Source organism: Danio rerio, chromosome 4 (assembly GCF_052040795.2).
Source record: "Danio rerio strain M-AB ecotype USA chromosome 4, GRCz13ab, whole genome shotgun sequence".
NCBI classification, from domain to species: domain Eukaryota; kingdom Metazoa; phylum Chordata; class Actinopteri; order Cypriniformes; family Danionidae; genus Danio; species Danio rerio.
In genome coordinates this window covers 65,309,931-65,333,025 of record NC_141024.2, presented here as the reverse complement: position 1 = coordinate 65,333,025, position 23,095 = coordinate 65,309,931, and the positions used below count along the sequence as shown (strand labels likewise).

The 23,095-nt window shown below is 39.4% G+C and overlaps 1 protein-coding gene across 2 annotated transcripts in view; it reads left to right on the top strand.

Annotated features, from left to right (window-relative positions):
- si:ch211-226o13.1 overlaps positions 1-22,851 on the top strand; it is a 34,858-nt gene extending 12,007 nt beyond the window's left edge. The window contains exons 3-11 of one of the 2 annotated variants that reach the window (XM_088649647.1): positions 1,997-3,378; positions 3,427-3,934; positions 4,074-4,247; positions 9,889-10,062; positions 10,163-10,336; positions 10,940-11,113; positions 15,866-16,039; positions 16,870-16,916; positions 17,225-22,851. In XM_088649647.1, the coding sequence (XP_088505773.1) occupies positions 1,997-3,378; positions 3,427-3,934; positions 4,074-4,247; positions 9,889-10,062; positions 10,163-10,336; positions 10,940-11,113; positions 15,866-16,039; positions 16,870-16,916; positions 17,225-17,757 (3,340 nt within the window). In that variant the 3' untranslated portion in view covers positions 17,758-22,851. Of the gene's footprint in view, positions 1-1,996; positions 3,935-4,073; positions 4,248-9,888; positions 10,063-10,162; positions 10,337-10,939; positions 11,114-15,865; positions 16,040-16,869; positions 16,917-17,224 lie in introns of both variants that reach the window. The other variant, NM_001445231.1, reaches the window with a different exon arrangement.
- The last annotated feature ends 244 nt before the right edge of the window (positions 22,852-23,095 follow it).

Below are 23,095 nucleotides of genomic sequence, written 5' to 3'. Positions count from 1 at the left end.
TAGAATACGGCATTACTGACTGACTGACCTGTTTATGACGTAAGGGTGTGAAGTCATAGTCCTCTAAATTGGCAGGTGGATAAACATGACGCTTAGGTCTGGCTCCTCTGGCGCCATCTGCATTCACCCCTTCAAACTGCATATTACCACCGTTGATCCTCTTTATCCAGGGGGCAATGGCTGAGCTCCGGCTCGAAGGACCAATTTGTTGGGTTGTTAGGTTAGGATTGTATTCTGAGGAGGTTCTAATTTCTCTAGCCTTGCCCTTGGGGTGTCGATCAGAACACAGGAGTGGATCAGGCAGTTAAGGTCAATCAAACTGGTTTATTGAACACTGAAGAGGTGTGTGTATAGGCGTGTGTGTGGTTCTACAATGAAATAGAACTAATAAAATAATCAGTATAACATAATTAGACATCTAGATCACAAATAACATTCACCATATATAATCACAGTACAATATTATAATATATGCATCAAGTACAACGCTTCATCGAGCCGAGCAGTAAACGTGATGTAATGGTTTCACTTTCGCTATGCAGTACAATCAGCATGTCAAAACCGAAAGTACTCAAAACTGGCAATAAGCCCAGAAAATGACTTCTTAAAACACTTGTCATAAGTAAATCCCATTGTAATAGCATGATAACATAAACAAGCATGTATAGAACATAATTTACATATAACTAGCGATCTTATGATCATAAACTCGTGCGAGAGCACGTGAATGCGCCGAACGCGCTGGATGAGCTTAACCCCGTCATTTCTGAATGTCCCGCTAATAGCGTATAAACGCCAAATCACTCGATCATTAGTTACTGAAATGAGAACGACTGTCCTTTAGATCAGAATGTGTACTCACAGTTTGTTATAGACGCACACAATTACACACAAAGGCACATAGGATGAGGCCATTCCCCATAGCTGCGGGCGCTTCTCTGCATAGCTCTGCTTTGTGCTGCGTCATAAGGATGATAGACAGGTACGTCAAGTCCCGCCTCTCTAACATATATATAAAATCTCACTTCTTACCTGGTGTTTTAAACATGGGATTGTCTACGTGTTTGCAAAATGGAAGTCGTACGACATCTTCCCTATCCACCTTACTCTGAGGAAAAGAGTGAACTTGAAATCTCTCAATACTGTCAGGTAAGAGCTGGCCAGAAAGTAACAAACAAAAACAATCGAAATAAAGATGTACAAATATCACAAAGTAGCTCAACATGAGCAAAAGTAATACAAAATAATTTTACCGAAACAAAAGTTAAGCAAAAACAACAAAAGACAAAATCATGTCATCAAAAACAAAATCAAAGGAAAAATGTTTTCCTCTGCTTTTCCTGGCATCCTTTTATATGACCACGCCTTGCGCCCAATGATGATCGACTGATCTCCTCACCAATCAGCTCTCGCAAAGGCAGACCTAAAGGAAATGACAGGCTGGGAGAAAGCGAGAGAGAGAGAGACAAAACAAAGAGAGAAAACAGAAGGCAAAAATACTACAAATATATGGCAACCGTAACACTCACATTTGATCATTAGTGAAGTACTGAAGTAGTAGTAAGTAACTAAAGTATTGAAACTCAAAATGTTAAGAGTTAGTAAAGTGAATTGGAAAGGATACTTGTTTAAAATGAAACTGTTTAAATCTTCTCTGTTTATTATCTTAATAAAGTGGAGCAATGTTACAGTGTTGTTACTGAAATCCTGATCCTGAATTTAATAAATGACAAACACTGTTACATATTTAAAGCATTTTAAGCATTAGACGTGATCAGTGTGTGTTGTGTAAAGTGCTTCACAATAGAGCTATAAGAGACATTTGAAGACTGGCCGGTTCTTGCTGATCTGAAATGGTTCCTGCATTACTATAGTTTGCTTCTTGATTAAATCTGTGTAATGTGTCTCAGCTGTTTTAGAGAAAACACACATGGCTTTACTAAAGGATCTTTACACTCATACTCATTCATTCTTTGTGTTGTTGTTGTTCCTGCAGTGTGGATGGAGATGATCAGACTAGAGACCTGCAGCAGGATTCACTCCAACCAGAACATGATGAACTGCAGAGAGCCAAAAACCAGCACAAAACTAGCATGAAGAACAAGTATGAGAGATTATTTGAGGGAATCAACCATGGAGAGACTCAAAAATTCCTGAATAGGATCTACACACAGCTCTACATCATAGAAGGAGAGAGTGAAGGAGTGAATAGAGAGCATGACGTTTTACAGATAGAGAAAAGAGCCAGAACAAAACCCTCACAACACACTCCAGTCTACTGCAATGACATCTTTAAAGCCTCAGCTGGAGCAGGACATGAGGAGAAGATCAAGAAGGAGAAAGCCCAGATCAAGACTGTTCTCACTAAAGGCATCGCTGGAATCGGGAAAACCGTCTCTGTGCAGAAGTTCATTCTGGACTGGGCCGAGGGAAAAGCCAATCAGGGTGTAGATTTCATGTTTGTGCTTCCATTTCGAGAGCTGAACTTGATCAGAGATCATCAGTACAGTCTTCACAGACTTCTGCTGGACTTTCATCCTGAACTTGAAGATCTGGAGCCCAAGATTTATGAGCAGTGTAGAGTTGTGTTCATCTTTGATGGTCTGGATGAAAGCAGAATCACACTCAACTTTTCAGATGAGGAGAAAGTTTGTGCTGTGACTGAATCTTCATCAGTGGCTGTGTTGATGTGGAGCCTCCTGAAAGGAGATCTGCTTCCCTCTGCTCTCATCTGGATCACCGCCAGACCAGCAGCAGCCCATCAGATCCCCTCCACATACATCCACCGTCTGACAGAGATTCAGGGATTCACTGAGCCTCAGAAGGAGGAATATTTCAGGAAGAGAATCAGCGACGAGCATCAAGCCAGCAGAATCATCTCCCACATCAGAAGAGCAAGAAGCCTCCAGATCATGTGCCACATACCCGTCTTCTGCTGGATCTCCTCCACTGTGCTTCAGAAGCTCCTGGAAGAAGATGTGAGTGCAGAAATCCCTCAAACTCTGACTGAGATGTACATCCACTTCCTGCTGATTCAGATCAACATGAGGAAGCAGAAGTATGAAGAGAGAGATCAAGAGAAACTCCTGCAGTCCAACAGAGGAGTGATCCTCAAACTTGCTGAAGTGGCTTTCAGACAGCTGATGAAGGGCAATGTGATGTTCTATGAGGAGGACCTGATTGAGAGCGGCATAGACGTCACTGACGCCTCGGTGTATTCTGGGATCTGCACTGAGATCTTCAAGGAGGAATCTGTGATTCATCAGAGGAAAGTCTACAGCTTCATCCATCTCAGCTTTCAGGAGTTTCTGGCTGCTTTCTTTGTGTTTCACTGCTATTTAACAGATAAAAGAGAACCAGTGATGTTGCTTTATGAGAGTAAATATTCAGATGATGAAGATGTGTCAGATGGTAATGAATATGAAGATTCAGATGTTCAATTTTTACAGTCGAGCTCTGAGTTCTCTCTGTGCCATCTGCTCAGTTTAGCAATATATAAAGCTGTCATGAGTAGTAATGGTCATCTGGATCTGTTCCTGTGGTTCCTGCTGGGCGTCTCACTGGAGTCTAATCAGAGACTCTTCCAGGATCTGCTGACACACACAGAGGAGAGCTCAGAGAGCATCAGGATAATTACACAGGACATTAAAGACAAGATCAAGACAGATGATGATCTCTCAGCTGAAAGATCCATCAATCTGTTCCTCTGTCTGCTGGAGGTAAAAGATCAGACTCTGGCCAGAGAGATTCAGGAGTTTGTGAAATCAGACAAACACTCAGAGAGGGAACTCTCTCCTGCTCACTGCTCAACAATCTCCTACATGATTGAGATGTCAGAGGAGCCGCTGGATGAGTTAGACTTTAATAAATTGAACACATCACCTGTGGGAAGATGGAGACTAATACCAGCTGTGAGAAACTGCAGAAGAGCTCTGTGAGTATTCATTGATTGATCAATGTATACTTATTAGTTTATTTCCAGTGTTACTTTTATCACTGTGGACTGAACTCATGAACACTCAACACTGCTCATTTCTTACTGCTGATTTTGTTGCTCTTTGTCCTCTACACAGACTACAGTGGAGTTATCTCTCTGTTCAGTATTGTGAGAGTTTGTTTTCAGCTCTAAAATCCTCAAACTGTGTGCTGAGAGAGCTGGACCTGAGTACCAATGACCTGCAGGATTCAGGAGTGAAGCTTCTCTCTGATGGACTGAAGAGTCCAAACTGTAAACTGGAGACACTGAGGTAAAATAAAAAAGTTTCCCTAAAATAAATGCTGCCACAAATGACTTTTACATTTTTATCACACAAAAAAGTATGATAAAGTAACGAGCATATGCTGTAATGCCTTTTATTTTTTGTTTATTTAGTGTGAATATTTCATGTTTCAGATGTAAAGTCAAGTATGAGAAAACTTTTTATACTAGTTATAATATTGCTCTTAAGTGTAATTTCTGCTGAAATTTTCATTGATTCGTGTTCTTTGGTATTTTTTTTTATGATACTGCCAAAATCATTCCACACAAATCTGTCTGGATCTGCTCATTGGGTTTCATTTTATGTCTGACTTGTGAATTTGTATGTGTTGTATTAGTTTTGTGTGTGTGGAAATTGAGTCGGTTCTGGTTAGAGTGGAATGATCTCACTGATGTTGTTTTTTCCATTCCATCTATTTTGACCTTCTCTATGCTGATAATGATCAGGGGCCTCATGTATCAACGCTGAGTACGCACAAAAACTTTGCGTACGCCAGCTTTCACGCTCAGAATCGCTCACGTTTAGATTTACTAACGATGAACTGAACGTGGGAATGTGTGCAGCTTCACGGCAGCTTTCTGGCTGGCGTACGCACATTTTTTGTGCGTGTCAGTTTTATTTTCATTGGCGACTCCTAGAGGCAGTTGTGTTAAATTGCTCTCTACAAAGTGTCTGAGCCTTGCAATGGCAGCTGTATGAGACGGGTTCATCTAGCAGGTATATAAGGTTTCCATACCATACATTTGACCAGCTAAACATTAAAGCATAATTTGCAGCGGTCGCCTGTTTTCCCAATGTAATCTGAGCTATCTACTGCACGCACATTGCTATAAAGACACTATCTGAAGATGAATTTGCATGCGTGAATCAGAAACATTTCCATTCAATAAATATGATGCACAGACTTATTAATGATTCCTACTTGTCTTTCTCGTGATAAATAGTTGGCAAAATCTGATATGTAGCCGCTGGATTTGAACCGAGTTCATGCTCGAACGTGTCAAAACATGATGACATGCGTCTTACGAGCTGCGCCACTGAGACTGTTACAGATACTGCAAAATTTTACACCTATAAATCACACCATTTCTTTTTTAATTCACTCCGTGCGATGTTCAGACCCAACTGTGTTAACCACATCAGCTAAACTCTCCCACTCTATTTTTTTCTTTTGTTGTTTATTCCGGAGAACAAACTTGCAAATAACACCGATGTTCTCCAGTCTACCTCCGAAAGCAGCACCTCCAATTCACATTCTGTTCAAAGTTTCTCTTTTTGCTTGATTTTGCCGTTGCTTTTTCTAGGGTTTTGCCAAAGTAGAGTCATTAGCATATTCATAATGGGGAGGAGGCAGGGAGGGGTTTTGTGCTCGTGCATGTTGCGCTCAGTTTCACGTTCATTTGTATGTACAAAAGAATATGCGTGGGATTCAGCGTACGCAGTGTTTCATACATCTGAAATTTTTTCTGCGTACGAATATTTACAGCTTTGTGCGTACGCAATTTTTAGTATGATTTCCACGAAAGTCTTCGTACATGAGGCCCCAGGTGACAGTCATCTGTGTCCCTGCTAAAACTGCTATTGCCTTCTGATTGGAGTAGTCCACTAGTGTAGTAGTGTTTACTATAAAGCTGGTTAGTTGCTCTCCTGTATTCTTCTTCAAATCTTGTGATTCTTTTATTATCCTTATTTTTGCTTTTTTTGTTATATATTGTGAAGTCAGAAAATAGCAAATGCTAATGATGATTATGATTCTCACAGGAATACACTAAACAAGAATGAGTTCAGCCAGCTGGAGGTGTTACAGTGGACAAGGGTGATGGGCGAGAGGCAGGTTAATGAAACCATGACAGGGTACAGGATAAGGCAGGTGGAAAGGGAGGAGGGCAAAGCCAAGGCAGGGACTACTGGACAGTAAACCAGAGCAGATCCTGTGGATAAGGATAAACAGCTGGAGGACAGAGGTTTAGTGGAGCTGGTAAAACCCTCCATGATGATTTAGATGTTGCAGAAGCCCACTTTTTGTGGAGGTTTTTGGCCATAGATCCTCAACAGCTGGAGGCCCTGATGTGGCCACCATAATAGCTGGGGTCATGGCATCATGTTGTGTAATGACTCTTAAAGCCTGGTTTATACTTCTGCATCAAGTGAACGGCGTAACCCACGGCGCATGCAACGCGCGTAGCTGTGCATTTATACTAATGTGCGCTGTCTCTGTTGGTCTGCATTAACACTTCCGAAATGCTAGTTGGCAGTGAGACATGTAAATGTTCCTCTGTGTTGAGTTACTTCGCTGGTGTTTTTGCTTTTCCTGAACACTTCCTGAATGTACAAGTGGCTCAAACTCGCTCATTTTGAGGCAGGAACCGCCAGACGTTCAACAACTTTAACTATGAGGTAAACACAAAACAAAACTTTACATCTGGAGCTCCTTCATGGGACTCCACACAGGTAAACAATCACTGCATCGGGCTTGTGCCATTTAAATCCCAGAGCTTGTGCTACGCGTCGTTGCGACGTGTAGTTACATTTTTTGTGAGGTGCACGTAGGGCTACAAGTCAACGCCGTAGCATACGCTTGCGTTTGACTCAGAAGTATAAATCAGCCGTTAGGCAGTTAGACATCTTGGTAAGATACTGAGGGTTAGCAGGCATGTCAGGTGATAAAGCCACAGGAGTTTAGAGTGTTGAATGTTCAAATAAACTGAGCTAGTAAATTTAAGTTAAAATCTGAAAATGCACTTCCTATTTTCTTTCTTCTAAATCAGGGGTCTCAAACTCAATTTACCTGGGGGCCGCAGGAGGCAAAGTCTGGGTGAGGCTGGGCCGCATAAGGGATTTCACAAAAAAAGTCCTCAAATGTCATTATTAACAGATGAATTATTTCTTCTGAACATGAAGTGTCCTGAACATTAATAGAACATTGAGTGAAGATTATGAACAGTTCTTCTGAACATGGCATCTTTTGCCTACTTCTTGCTGCCAGAGACTTGACAGCGCTTCTTCTCACAAATCTGAACCACATTTGGCTTTAGAGTGGAAGCAGTTGAGACCCTCAGTATGGCTTGAAAATGATCATCATTAAGTCTAGACCTGTACTTTGACTTATTGAAGTCCTAGGGAAAAAAGTGGGGGAACTCACTCAAAACTTCTATTCCCTCACCTAAAAAAAAAGGCGTATATTTGTATAAATAAAACATCCCCACCCCACTCCTGTCTGTACCAGTCTGTATCTACCTATAATATATATAAGATGCAGGGCAGGCACGTGGACACATAGGGCTCAACCTGTGCAGTGCACATGCCCTTTTTAGTTTTGCATAGAAAGTGCCCTTCCAAAATGATCAAAAGTGCCCCCGCGACGCGACACACCCTCGGTCCCGCCCTTCAGTAGGCGCGCGATAACACCGCTCTTGAGTACGCGCGCGACAACACAGCTGATCAGAACGCGCGCGACAACGCCCCTCCACACTTCCCGCCCGTCACAGCGTCTAACAAAAGGGCGGGGTGCGTGGTGACGTCACCGGCATCCTCGCCCCTTTGTTTACACGGTGGGCGGGGAATGCCAGTGACCGCTGTGTACGGATAGAATCAGCGGAGCGGGGAGCGATCTCTCTCCCCGCTCCGCTGATTCTGTCAGTGTACAGTGGTCGGCGCGGGCCACAAAATATTGCACTGAGGGCCGCAAATGGCCCGCAGGCCGCGAGTTTGAGACCCCTGTTCTAAATTGTGAGACTACATCTGTCTGAGGTATTGGGTGTGGCTAACATACTTAACCACGCCCCCCAACTGTCAGTTATGACAACAGACAGGAATGGGGTTGAAAAACATTAGGTGCGTTTGACTTTATGCAGGCTTCGCAGATCGATTGAAATCTGGCTTAAAACATGCTGGGTAGAAATATTGTCCGGATTGACGCTGTGTGGATGCCGTGTGACTGTCACATGTGGGATCAAAGTACCGCGACATCGCTCTGAGATCAGGTGACTGATTCAGGCCGTACAGCTTCTGAAGAGCGACTGCTGGAGCTGCAATGACGACACTGATATTACTCGATTGGCTGAGTTCAGCGCATGACATCAACTACGTGTGTTTCAGGTTTTATTGACACCCCTATGAAGATTTCTTAACAAATTAAGTTAAAAATATATTTTATTAAATATAAAAATATATGATTATAAAACATTTTATTTCCTGTCAACTCGTTTATGCAGAAATGTTAAAAGTGACATTGATGTACCTGCTTCTTCTGGGAAACGTCTACTTAAAGCGTACCTCACTTATTTTAGGAATGTCCTCTTGTTCAATCTTTTTGGATTAAAGTGCTTTTGTGAAAATGATTTTATTATCCAAAATAATCTTAATTATTGTTTCAGACTTAATCAAAACATCCTGTTTTGGGTTTTAAATAATATATAATGGAAAGTTTTATGTCGATAAATATAAATAAATGTAAACCCTTTTGTAGCATATTCAAAAAAAAAAAAAAACGAACAGTATTGACATACAATTTAACATCTAGTTGTATAAAGACTGATATTTCAACTTCAAGAATTTGTGCTTATTGCTTCGTGTTTAGGCGATGCAGTGGCGCAGTAGGTAGTACTGTTGTCTTACAGCAAGAAGGTTGCTGGTTTCGAGCCTCGGGCTGGGTCAGTTGGCATTTCTGTGTGGAGTTTGCATGTTCTACCTGCATTCACGTGGGTTTCCTCCGGGTGTTTCGGTTTCTCCCACAGTCCAAAGACATGCGGTACAGGTGAATGGATAGGCTAAACTGTCCGTAGGGAATGAGTGTGTATGGATGTCTCCCAGAGATGGGTTGCAGCTGGAAGGGCATCTGTTGCATAAAACGTGCTAGATTAGTTGACGGTTCATTCTGCTGTGGTGCGACCCCAGATTAATAAAGTGACTAAGCCAAAAAGAAAATGAACTAATACATGTTTTGTGTTTGGCCTGTATGTGGATATTGATCTCCTTTTTTTGTGCTCTTTCATTTCCTCTTTTTTTTTATCATGCGTTTGTTATATGGGCTACTTAAATTTAATTCTTAATTCCCTTCTTGTTTAAAAATGAACTATAGTTTGTTGGGACTGTATTCTGTTTAATTTGTACTGTAAATATTTAGTTGTTATTGCTGTAAGTAAATAAGTAAATAAATAAATAATCAGGCCATGTGATTGGTCATCATGACTGTAGCAACTTTGAGCCCCTAAATGTCTGGCTTGACGGCTCGGTTTTCAACTGCTCTCCAGCCTGCACTCGGCTAATCTCCTTGATTGCTGCAGCAGTGCTTTATGTCGAACGCACCTAAACTTTCTGAATGAAATACCTACTATAACTATATCCAATTAGCTCACAGTAGAAAAACAAGCCCCGCCCATTGGTCATGCCCACTTTTTTCACTTACACACTAAGCAGAGTTCCCTCTATCAAAATCACCGATATCATGTCTTTATTTGGACTCAGAAAGTGAAAGCCAGAGCCCTGTGTTCAGTCTTTCCAGTGCTCCTATGTGTGTTGTTATGACCATTAAAGACATTCAGAGAAGTAATCACTCCTCATAGGCACTTCAATAATTACATGCACACTCACACAAAATTAAACAATGAACTTTTTGTCCTCTACACAGACTACAGTGCTGTAATCTCACTGCTCAGTCTTGTGAGAGTTTGACTTCAGCTCTACAATCCTCAAACTGTGTGCTGAGAGAGCTGGACCTGAGTAACAATGACCTGCAGGATTCAGGAGTGAAGCTTCTCTCTGATGGACTGAAGAGTCCAAACTGTAAACTGGAGACACTGAGGTCTGAGTTCAAACACTTGATTGATTGATTGATTGTAATTATTTATCACATTAAACAAATTACTAAAAAATTAAACTAATTTTTATTTATTTATTTTCAGACTGGTCATGTGTAATCTCACTGTTCAGTGCTGTGAGAGTTTGTCTTTAGCTCTACAATCCTCAAACTGTGTGCTGAGAGAGCTGGACCTGAGTAACAATGGCCTACAGGATTCAGGAGTGAAGCTTCTCTCTGATGGACTGAAGAGTCAACACTGTAAACTGGACACACTGAGGTAAATGATTTTACACTCAACAACAACAAAAAGTGTTTTGATTTAGATGGAAATGTCCAGATATATTTAAGAGCATTAGTGGATAAACTGCAAAATGCTGCTTCTCAAATTAAAGTTTTTCTAATACAGTTCAGGAAATCAGTTTATGTTAAAGATAATTTTAATTAATTACATCTGAAATCTTTATTTATATTTTATTTGATCAAACTTATAGTTTATCTTTGGATTGGTTTATTGGAAAGATATATTTAGGATTTTGTCAGATGTGTTGGTCGTTCTGACCAAAAAACAGAAACAACAGAAGCAATGTGTATAATGTCGGAGGAGGTGTCTGGACCCTGCAGCAGGTTTGACAGGCTCTGAACAAGTCTCATGGTCCTCATGTCTAAGCTGACATTTAGCAGTTTTCTTAATATTTCAAAATATTCAAGAATATATTAGATGACATTTAATATTCAGTTTTATTAAATAACAATATCAGTCATTCTAAATAACACAAATCAAATAGTTTTGTCATATTATTAACCCTTATAGTTTGTTTTTTTACATCAGATGAATGACTAAATTCACACTGTTAATGTAATCTGTGTTCTTCTTTCTCAGACTAGTCATGTGTAATCTCACTGTTCAGTCCAGTGAGAGTTTGTCTTCAGCTCTACAATCCTCAAACTGTGTGCTAAGAGAGCTGGACCTGAGTACCAATGACCTGCAGGATTCAGGAGTGAAACTTCTCTCCGATGGACTGAAGAGTCAACACTGTAAACTGGAGACACTGAGGTAAATTATATTACACTACACAGATACAGTTTCATATTGGGTTACCAAATGTGGAGCCCCATTCAGTGGATTGGCAGAAAACGAAACAAAACACTTACAGGGATGTGATTTCAATTGTAACTATACTAATGTAGGTTTATAAAAATATATTTAAAAGCATTACTGAGTAAACTGCAAAATGTTGCACTTTTCAGAGCGTCTCTTTTTCCAATATGCCCAAATATGACTTAATGTTAAAGGAATCCGTTTATTTTGAGGATTATTTATTCATATTTTATATTTTTATATTATTATATTTATATTTTTGTGCCCTGGTAAAGTTTAGACATGCTCTGCTTTTTGTTCAGTTTGCAGTTTCTTGTAAAAACACACACACACACATATATATATATATATATATATATATATATATATATATATATATATTAGCGCTGTCAAAATTAGTGCGTTAACGAATGCGATTAATTTTAAATAATTAACGCGTTAATTATTCAGTGTACCCCACAGATTTTCTGTTGGATTCAAGTCTGGGCTTTGTGCAGGCCAGTCAAGGACTTTCACTTTGTTCTGTTGGAGGTAGTTCTTTATCAGAAGTGAGGTATGATTTGAATCATTATCATGCTGGAATACAAAACGTCGCCCCAGACCAAGTTTTTTTGCAGACTGTTTAAGGTTATTTTTCAAAATCTTCTGGTAGTCTTCCTTTTTTTATGTTTCCTTCAACCCAGTTCCAAATGCCCTGAAACATCCCCATAGCATTATACTCCCATTGCCATGTTTCACTGTGGGAACGGTGTTCTTTGGATTAAATGCCTCTCCCTTCTTTCTCCAAACATCTCTATGGCCAAAGAGCTTTAGTTTTGTCTCATCTGACCAAAGGATACGTTTTCAGTATTTATTATTTTTCTCTAGATTGTCCCTGGCAAACTTCAGTCTAGCTTGGAGGTGTCTCTTTTTTAAAAGTGAAGTCTTTTTTTGTCGACAACCTTTCAGTTCACTCCTGTGCATGGCTCTACTGACTGTCTTTGCTGAGACATTAATTCCAGACTTTGCTAAGTCATTCACTAGTGTCTTGGCAGTTGTTCTTGGGTCTTTAGAAACCTCTCTTACTAATTTTCTTTTTAAAGTTTTGGAAATCTTTCGCTTTCTACCTCTGCCAGTCATGTTCTCCACAGTGTGGATCTCATTAAACTTCTTGATAATACTTCTCACGGCACTTCTTGACACTTAAAAACGCTTTGATAAACATGTATATCCTTCTCCTTCTTTGTGAGCCTCAACAATTCTTTTTCTCAAGTCTAAACTTATTTCTTTTGTCTTTGTCATGATGACAGAATGCATTATCATACTATTTGTTTTTCAAGACACCAGTTTTTAGCTTTAAGTGCAATTTAAAGGCTTAATTAGGTTAATTACCTTAACTAGGCAAGTTAGGGTAATTAGGCAAGTCATAGGACAACAGTAGTTTTTTTCCTGGAGCCAATCAAACAAATAATTACTTAAGAGGGCTAATAATATTGACCTTAGCAGTTTTTACTTAAAAAAAATATATATTATATTATTTCACCCAAACTAAAAGAAAAAAAAAAAAAAAACTTTCCAGAAGAAAAATACAGAAGGAAATGCCGTGAAAACAATTTTCTTGCTCTGTTTAACAGCACTTGTGAAATATTTGTAAAAGAAAACAAATTTCATAGGAGGGCTAATAATTTTGTTTTCGCGATTGTCTTAGAACTTCCGTTTCAGTCGCCTATAGGAGAAATGACAAGGAATAATAAATGGCAAAAAACGGTCAAACTACTTGCTCTACAAACAAATGTTTGCATGATTATACAGACCAAGTACAATAATATAACAAGGAAATATCAGTTTGCAACATCAAACAGCGAAACGAGCAGTTTTTAATGTCTAAAAATGAATGGAAGTAAATGAGACCGGAAGTCTCGTGCCAAAAAGATTCAAATGGCTGCGCCCACTCGTCTGCAGAGAACAAGGTCAATAAATATATATATATATATATATATATATATATATATATATATATATATGTGTGTGTGTGTGTGCGCGCATGTGTGTTATTACAAGAAACTGCAAACTGAACAAAAAGCAGAGCATGTCCAAACTTTACCACTTGTGTGTGTATATATGTGTTTGTGTGTGTGTGTGTGTATATAACACATATATATAGAATTATTTGCCCCCTTTAGATTTTTTTTTCTTTTTTAAATATTTCCCAAATGATGTTTGACAGAGCAAGGAAATTTTCACAGTATGTCTGATAATATTTTTTCTTCTAGAAAAGGTCTTATTTCTTTTATTTCGGCTAGAATAAAAGCAGTTTAAATTTTTTTTAACTATTTTTGGGACAAAATTATTAGCCACTTTAAGCAATTTTTTTTCGATAGTGTACAGAACAAACCATCATTATACAATAACTCGCCTAATTACCCTTACCTGCCTAGTTCACCTTATTAACCTAGTTAAGCCTTTAAATGTCACTTTTAGCTGTGTAGAAGTGTCTTGAACAATATCAAGCAAAATATTATTTAAGATAAATAAATAAATCAGTTATTAGAAATAGGTTTTTAAAACTATTACGCTTAGAAATGTGCTGAAACAATCTTCCCTCCATTAAACAGAAATAAGGAAAAAAATTAACAGGGGCGCTAATAATTCTGACTTCAACTGTATTTATATATATATATATATATTCATTTCATTCATTCATCTTCTGCCGCTTTTCCGGGGCCGGGTCGCGGGAGCAGAGAACCCCAGACTTTCCTATCCCCAGACACTTCCTCTAGCTCCTCCGGGGGGATCCCGAGGCGTTCCCAGGCCAGCCGAGAGACATAGTCCCTCTAGCGTGTCCTGGGTCTTCCCCAAGGCCGCCTCCCGGTGGGACATGCCTGGAACACCTCCCTAGGTTGGCGTCCAGGAGGCATCCGAAACAGATGCCCGAGCCACCTCAGCTGACTTCTCTCGATGTGGAGGAGCAGCGACTCTACTCCGAACTCCTCCCTGGTGTCAGAGCTCCTCACCCTATCCATAAGAGTGCGCCCTGCCATCCTTCGAAGGTAACTCATTTTGGCCGCTTGTATCCGAGATCTTGTTCTTTCGGTCATGATCCAAAGCTCATGACCATTGGTGAGAGTAGGAACGTAGATTGACCGGTAAATCGAGAGCTTTGCCTTTCGGCTCAGCTCCTTCTTCACCACAACGGACCGGTACATCGACCGCATTACTGCTGCCGCTGCACCAATCTGCCTTGCAATCTCTCGTTCTATCCTTCCCTCACTCGTGAACAAAACCCTGAGATACTTAAACTCCTCCACCTGGGGTAAGGACTTTCCTCCAACCTGGAGATGGCAAACCACCTTTTTCCGGTGGAGCACCATGGCCTCGGACTTGGAGGTGCTGATTCTCATCCCAGCCGCGTCACACTCGGCAGCAAACCGCCCCAGTGGGAGGGAAGGAGCTTGTGCGGGAGGTGGAACGATACCGACTACAGATAGTTGGGCTCACCTCTACGCACAGCTTGGGCTCTGGAACTCAACTTCTTGAGAAGGGCTGGACTTTCTTCTATATATATATATATAAATTTTACATCGAACGGCCAAAATTACAAGTTCCCGTTCTTTAAATGTAAATCGTGAAAATAATCGTGATTACATTTTTAAAAGTGCGATTAATTAGTTTTTTTTTTTTAATTGATTGACAGCACTAATATATATATATATATATATATATATATATATATATGTGTAATATATATGTGTGTGTGTGTGTGTGTGTGTGTGTGTGTGTGTGTATATATATATATATATATGTGTAATATATATGTGTGTGTGTGTGTGTGTGTGTGTGTGTGTGTGTGTATATATATATATATATATATATATATATATATATATATATATATATATATGTATATGTGTGTGTAGGCGCTGTTTGCATTTAATTCAAAGGTCAAGCTCAATGCCTACACTTTGCGTTTACATAGTAGCCTGAGTTTGCTGTTATATCAACTCAAATGGTTGTAATGATGTTCATAAAGGTGAGGTTTTATAAAATGAAGATTTAGTTGCGCCAGCTCTGGGCCCCAATGCACATACTCACAGGCCAATTCTGGCTCGCTAATGACCACCGCATCTGGCCCGATTGACTCGGGCAGCAAAGTAGACAGCTGACAGAGTCGGGCCGAGAGGTAAGTCTTCGGCAGGCGAGAATCTAGCCGGAACTGGCCCGAGTGTATTTATACAGAATAAACTGTGTTCCACCAGATCCTGTATGTCAAAAACTATAGTTTACTGCTGAACTCGTTATATCATTGTAAAATAACACATAAATGGAATAATAACACTTCAGTCTCCTTCGGAAGCTCGAACAGTCTGCTTTGAGAAACTGTCAATCACAGCTGTCAATCACGATGAAATGCCCAGCATTAAATTACTGCTAAAAACAAACTCTTTACAAAATTAAAGATCTGCACCTATATCAGCACGATAATTATTGCTTTAATTGACCAAAACCATCTTTCGGGACTACTCTGGATTATTTGGGCTTCAGTCTCATTCATTAACACGGAAGAGGCAGCCAGCCCACAGGGTGGGATCTAACAGGGCCGGGATCTTTACTCAAACGCAGGCTTGTGGTACTTTTGCATTTAACACACAAGATAATGTGTGTGTGCAGGCTGGCAATGGCGTGATGTGTGATTGTCCTGTGTGATGTGGACTATTGCTGTGTTTGTAGATTGTCTGGCTGTATGGTGACAGAGGAAGGCTGTGGTTTTCTGTCTTCAGCTCTGACTTCAAACCCCTCACACCTGAGAGAGCTGGATCTGAGCTACAATCATCCAGGAGATTCAGGAGTCAAGCTGCTCTCTGAACAACTGGAGGATCCAAACTACACACTGGACAAACTCAAGTATGTGGAGCAGCACTGGCCTTGTGCTTTTACACTAAATGGCTTTAAAAAGACACTAGAAAGCTCTTTTGTGATCAGCTTCAGTTTTCTGTGAGGGTTATGGGGTGAGGACAGACAGAAGAAACAGCTTGTAGAGTATTCCAGTCATGTCTATGAAGAGCAAATCATTGAGTGTGAAATGAATCTCCTCTGTAAATGTTGGAGTGTATTGGCTCAGTTACAGTGACATTAAGCGGGACACACTGTACAGTTTCAGCATTTGAGCTGAGCAGAGAAACTTCTTCCTCCATTTCTGTTGAAGAATCCTACAATATCAGGTCAGGAATAGGGTTGGGGATTGAAGATGGATTCAGATTCTGGAATCAGACACTTGGATTAATGTTCAGACTCTTGTTCTAAAATCAACATCTGGATTCCTCTTCTCTGTGCACACATGTGTATTTTTCACTTGCTAATCTGTCAGGAACTTGGGCGCTGGCGAGCAGCTTTAATAATCTGAACATAGTTTAGAGATGGACTGCAACATGTGCTCAAAGGCTGCATGTGCTGAAGAACGATGGCAAAGCTAAGTGTGATCACTGTAATAAATGAATGTTGCAGCAGGGTGTCTCCATCAACATGAGCAGTATCTGCGCTCGCTTCACCAACAGCAGAGGAAAAGAACGCACTGTGTTACATTCATTGTGCATCCCGGCTCAACCAACAAGTGTTTTTGTGTGTTTGAGCTGAAGAGTTTGGAGCGTGTAGCTGAGCAGCTCAGTGCTAGCTTTAGCTTATTAGCTGAGGGGGAAACTAAACAGCTCATTCTCTCCATCTGTGTGTGTTTACAGTCTGGATCATGGAGGACACACGAGGATTACAGCAGGACTGCACAAATGTAGGACTACACACACACATACACACACACAAACACACACTCTCTCTCAATCACACACACACTCTCTCTCTCACACACACACTCTCTCTCTTTCTCCTACACACACACACACACACACACACTCTGTCTCTCTCAATCTCTCACACACACACACACACACACTTTCTTTCTCCCACACACAAACACACATACACTGTCTTTCTGTCTCTCTCTCTCACACACACACACACACACACACACACACACACACACACACACACACACACACACACAGCTGTGGTTATACATGTGTGTGTTCTTGTGTTCAGATGCCTGTTTCCTCACTCTGGATCCAAACACAACATATGCTTTTCTCATTCTGTCTGAGGAGAACAGAGAGGTGAAGCGTGTGAGAGAGTATCAGCAGTATCCTGATCATCCAGACAGATTTGATGGTATTTATCCTCAGGTGTTGTGCAGAGAGAGTGTGTGTGGACGCTGTTACTGGGAGATTGACTGGAGTGGAGATGGTTGTAGTGTGTGTACAGCAGTGTCATATAAGAGCATCAGGAGGAAGGGAAGAGGTGCTGAGTGTTTGTTCGGACGTAATGCTCAGTCCTGGAGTTTGTGCTGTTCTTCCTCCAGTTTCATATTCAGACACAATTACACACGCACTGAGCTCCCAGTGAAGCCTCTCAGCAGGAGAATAGGAGTGTTTGTGGATCACAGTGCAGGAACTCTGATCTTCTACAACATCTATAGAGACACAATGAGCCTCATCCACTCAGTCCAGACCACATTCACTGAGCCGCTCTATCCTGGGTTTACTGTTTGGTGTCAATCATCAGTCAAACTGTGCTGAAGACTGAGAAGGAGCAGTCAGTAGCAGTGTGTGTGTGTGTGTGTGTGTGTGTGTGTGAGAGTGTGTGTGTGTGAGAGAGAGAGAGAGAGAGAGAGAGAGAGAGTGTTTGTTTGTGTATGTGTGAAAGAGCATGTGTGTGCGAGAGTGTGTGTGTGTGTTTGAGTGTGTGCATGAGTGTATGTTTGTCTGTGTGGGATTTGTTTTTCTACAAAAATAGTTTCTTACATCATTTTTTTTTGACACATTGTAACTCCACATCAGATGTAACAGCAGCTCTCCTACCTCCACACTGCAGACAGCGTCCTTATAACAGCACTGTTGTTTAAAGGTTTCAGCATCATTTATGGCCTTGTAATACTTTAAATCTATTTTAATTCTGGACCTCACGAACGCTTTAAAACTCTCAATCTCTTGACCATGTACATCAGGGGTGTCAAACTCAATTCCTGGAGGGCCGAAGCCCTGTACAGTTTAGTTCCAACCCTGCTCCAACACACTTACCTGTAGGTTTCAAACAAGCCTGAAGGACTCAATTAGCTTGATCAGGTGTGTTTAATTAGGGTTGAAACTAAACTGTGCAGAGCTGCGGCCCTTTTGGAACTGAGTTTGACACCTGTGATGTACATCATCTATTTAGTTTCTTCTTGTGATAAGTAGAGCAAGTTTTGCTTGAGCAACTAAACAGTGAATGAACTGCTATTTCAGTTTGTGTTTCTGACTATAGCCAGCTCCAGAAGAAACTTACATTGAGTCAAATTCTCTCCACATTTCAGGAAAACTCTGCTCAACATATCAAACTATTGTGTTAAACGTGTACAGTCTCTCTATGTCCACAGAAGAGACACTCGTCATGGACACTAGAGTGAACAACACGTATGAAATCATTCACTGCCACAATCCCCTGCAGAATCCTCCATTGTAAATCCCCAACACATTTTGTCAAAGTTGGTTTATACAAAACTCTCCACACTGGTTTTCCCCCTAAAGTATCATGAAATGTCCGTTATTTCTGTTAATCTGCCTTTGTCACCTCTCTGATCCGTAATAATAATAATAATAATCATAATATTAGACATTTGTTTGGACATGATGTGCTCTCTTCAACAAGCAGCTTTTCTCTTCATTCTGCAGGCTGTTCGCTCTGGCAGTTGGTCAGATATTTGTAAGCAAGCCTATAATATAAAGCAGAGTTATTCTGCAGTCAGGTGATGTGCTCCATCAGGCACAACAATCTTGATAGTATCTTGTAGTGTGCTGTGCCGCAGTTTGCATATCTTGTAGTAACATATTTTTAAAAGTGTACTGTTTATATTTTTAAATATAGCCTACATAATAAGGCACAATTTAAACTTTCAAAACATCATGTTTTTCCCACCTCGGGCATTAAAGCCTTTATATTATTTTCTCTTTTATTCTTAATTGGGCAGCCATTATTCTCAACCCTGTAATAGACTAAACTGAGTTGGTAATAATAGTATTCTACAAAGCTTTTGCTCTAAAACCAACATTTCCCTGTTGCTCACATGTCCCTCAAATCAGTTTAATGGCTAAAATATCACATTTTTAATGAGTTTTAGATTCATATGTGATTTAAGTTACAATTATACATACTTGTCCATTCTGTGGTCTCTTAATTTTTTAAAAAGTTTTACATTTAGGTGTCTTACCCCACCCACATAATTACAATGTTAGGCCTTAACATGCTGGTTGGTTCTCAGCAATATTTTTTTCTATATTTAATTGTTTTCCTTTAAAAATATGAATCTCACAGGGTGGAGAATACAGTGACCGGTTTAAGACCATAGCAGGGTTAAGAGGACACTTAAATTTCAGTTTTAATTTGTTTTAGTTCATTTGAAATTACATCTAACACTTACTTAAAATGTATTTTAGTAAAACATTTAGCAAAGGCATTAATGAGATAAAGGCAAACCGGAATGAAATGAAACTTCATTAAACCAAACCACAGTCAGAATTCAAAAAATTGAAGTGCTGCAGGTAACTGGACTGTTAGTAACCTTTAAAAATGCTGATAAAGGCCTGTGTTACCCAATCTATTGCTGAACAGAACCTACAGTAAACAGAAGCAACAGGTAAAGTCTTGTCTAAAACTTTATTTCCTGGAACATAAATAAAAACTGCAGCAGAAAAGTTCTTAATGAAATTGTTAATGAAAATACTTAATAATATTAATAAAAAAAATAAAATTATATAGCCAGATAGGCTGGTCTGCTTATTTCAGAAACTGCTGATCTATTGGGATTTTCACACACAACAATCTCTAGGAGAGAAAATTATATAGTGAGCAACAGTAACTAAAATAACCACTCGTTACAACCGAGGACTGCAGAGGAGCATCTCTGAACACACAAAACTTCCAACCCTGAGGTGGATGGGCAGCAGGAGGGGATTCAATCAGGGATTCCAAAACCTTTTGTTAGCCTAACCCTCTGTATCTATAATATTAATATGAGTTATGCCCTCAATGACCCCCTCTCTAAAGTTGGGTAATTGTCACATGACATAGAGATAAACAAATGAACTAATACATAATTTAAGTATTTTTTTGTTCTGATTTTATTAGCTTTACATAAACTCATGATGAAACTCGTGACACTCAATATAAAATCTGCTGCTGGTACGGGTGCCGTGTCTGACATTAAATAGTGTCAAAGTTTAAGTAAAGCACAGCTTCAAATATTCTATCAGTAACAATTTTTTTTAAAAATGTTTTTTAATGAATATTCTTGATTAATTAAGTGAATATACCCAAAGCAATGACATGTGTGATGGGGTTGAGTTTTTAAAGTAGAATGTCCTCTGCTCCTTGTGTGGTTTAAAAGAGAATGCCCACATGGCAGCAATTAAACAAGAATATGTTATATTGTTTGGAAATAAAAAAAAACAATCATATTCCATCTTAGTTTTACGTTACGGGGTTGAATTGTTAAGCTTGACCGCATCCTTCCTAACTATAATAAAATCAAAAAATGTAAATAAATAAAAATATAGCTTCTTTTGCACCATCCTGAGAAAGAGAGCTGAATGATGTCACTTTCCGTCTGGATGTCATATAAGAGTAGACTCTGAATTGCTGTAGGTGGAGAATTGCTGGTGTGACAGGGTTGAGTTTATATTGAGGGACATAACTTTGTAGCCTGTTTTTTATTAAAAAATCTTATTTTTTATTTATCACAAGTAAATAACACAAATAAATAGTTGTAATACTAAAAAAAAAATTAAACACTGTGTCTACATGCAATTTCAAAGAAGTGCCTCGGGGGCATGACAAATAGCTTGGTTTGTGACAGACATATTATATTTTTTATGCTAAAGCTGCATTTAATGTATTTTTATATTCATTATAATGTACAAAGTAGATCAATGAAAAATGCTTTTAACATGTAATTTAAGTCGACAACCACTATAAAAAAATATGGGGGACTGAAATATTACAGAACGCCAGGAATGACTTAATTATATCTAAGATAATTTTGTAAAACAATATGTTTTGTTAAATGTATAATGTATAAATAGTTCCATCACATCAGCTGAGGCAAAAAGCAATAATGCAGCCATTTCTTCTTGTAGTGTTGATGTGGCTGTTTTGAAAGAATTTGTGTGAAAGGCATCAGGAACTTCTGGGAACTGCACAACTCTGTGTAATGTTTTCACACTTCCATGTGTCGATTTTATTTCTCAATCATTTTTACATTCATTAATTTTATCAGCCTTCATTGTGATCATTTTCTCTTTATTGGTTATACCTCACAATCACAAACAGTCACAACTGGTTCCATTCTTTTGAATTGTGTGGGTTATTGAGCCAGGCTTCCATTCGATTCCTGATTTTGCTCCGCAAGCAAAGGGCAGGAGTGGGCGTGTCCAGCAGGGGAGAAGGAGGGCAGTGAACAACTGTTGTCATTTAGCTCACAGAATGAAACGCGTGATTTTATAGTTTATAAAGTTAAAATGCAAAGAAATAAACAGTAATGTAATGCCCGGCTACATTTGTTATTCGTAATTTCATATACACAAAACCACAATTTATATCATTATAAAGATAATCATGTTCATATAAACTCTATAATTGAAGACTTTTCCCTTAATCCCCTTGTCTGAACCATAGGTCTGAATGCAGGCTCAGTGCAGCAGGCCTCTTGCCCTGTCTATTTCAACCATTAGCCCTGTTGGTAATCTAGAGGATTTAGGCGAACACAACAGCACGGCGATGTGTCTAAATGTGAACAAACTCCTGATAAAAGACAATGTCCGCCATTCTCCAATTCTCGTACTGCTCTTCCGTCAAAAATGCTTGCTGCACACACAGCTTTGCTGTATTGGCCCTGACAGGATCTTAGGGAAAAACATGCAACAAACACTGTGGATCATGATAACAAACACATACGAGCCTTCATAAACGGTGTGATGGTTGATGGGTCAGATGACATTAATCATGTGAGACACAAAAAATCACTGATGTATTCTGATATTCCTATGCGTAAAAGTACAACTCTTAACGATGAAATGAAACGTAAGAGAAAGGAAAGGCGACTCCGACAGAGGGCGCGCCGAGCCAACAAATCAGCTGGACGAACTCTCTGTGAACCCCTTGCTACTTCAGATGACCCTCTTGCTAGTAGTCGAACTCTGAATGAACTACCAACTTGTACTTTTGCTGAACTTTCTACCGAGTTCACGCACCTGAATTTAAGTGCATAACTATATAGCACATTATAAATCAAGGCTTATATTAAAATGCCTAAATGTTGATTTATATGATACAATGTACTCTTGATGACTATATATCTGTCTTTTTACTGTTCAAGTGATTTAGCATGCTTCTTGAATGTATGATTCACCTGTGCACCTGTGTTTAGGGTTGATTTATGAATACTGTCACTGAGACACTGAGTATAAAAGCTGACATGTACTCTTCAGCTTTGCGCTTCCTGACTTCTGTTCATTGAGGTTGGTTGCCCTTTGTCCGCCAACTGGAGACAAAGTAAGGATTTTGTTTTCTGTTTGTCTTTTGTTTATTCTACTTTTTCACTGGATTTTGTTTTATTAATAAAAGTGTATTTTATTACTTTTCTTCACTGGAGTGGACATTGAATTCATTTTCCAGAACCCATCAAAGTTACCCTGTGTGGTAAAGTATGATCTAATTTATTCTTTTGCAAAATACATTCTTTAAAGACGATCCTTTAACTAAACTCTTGCTAAGAAATATAGCTAAGGGAGGATCCTGATCTTAACTTTGTTTAATTAGGGTGATTAAACAAAGGGAAATCAGCACAATGTACATCAATATTTCTCACATATTATTGTAGCTCAG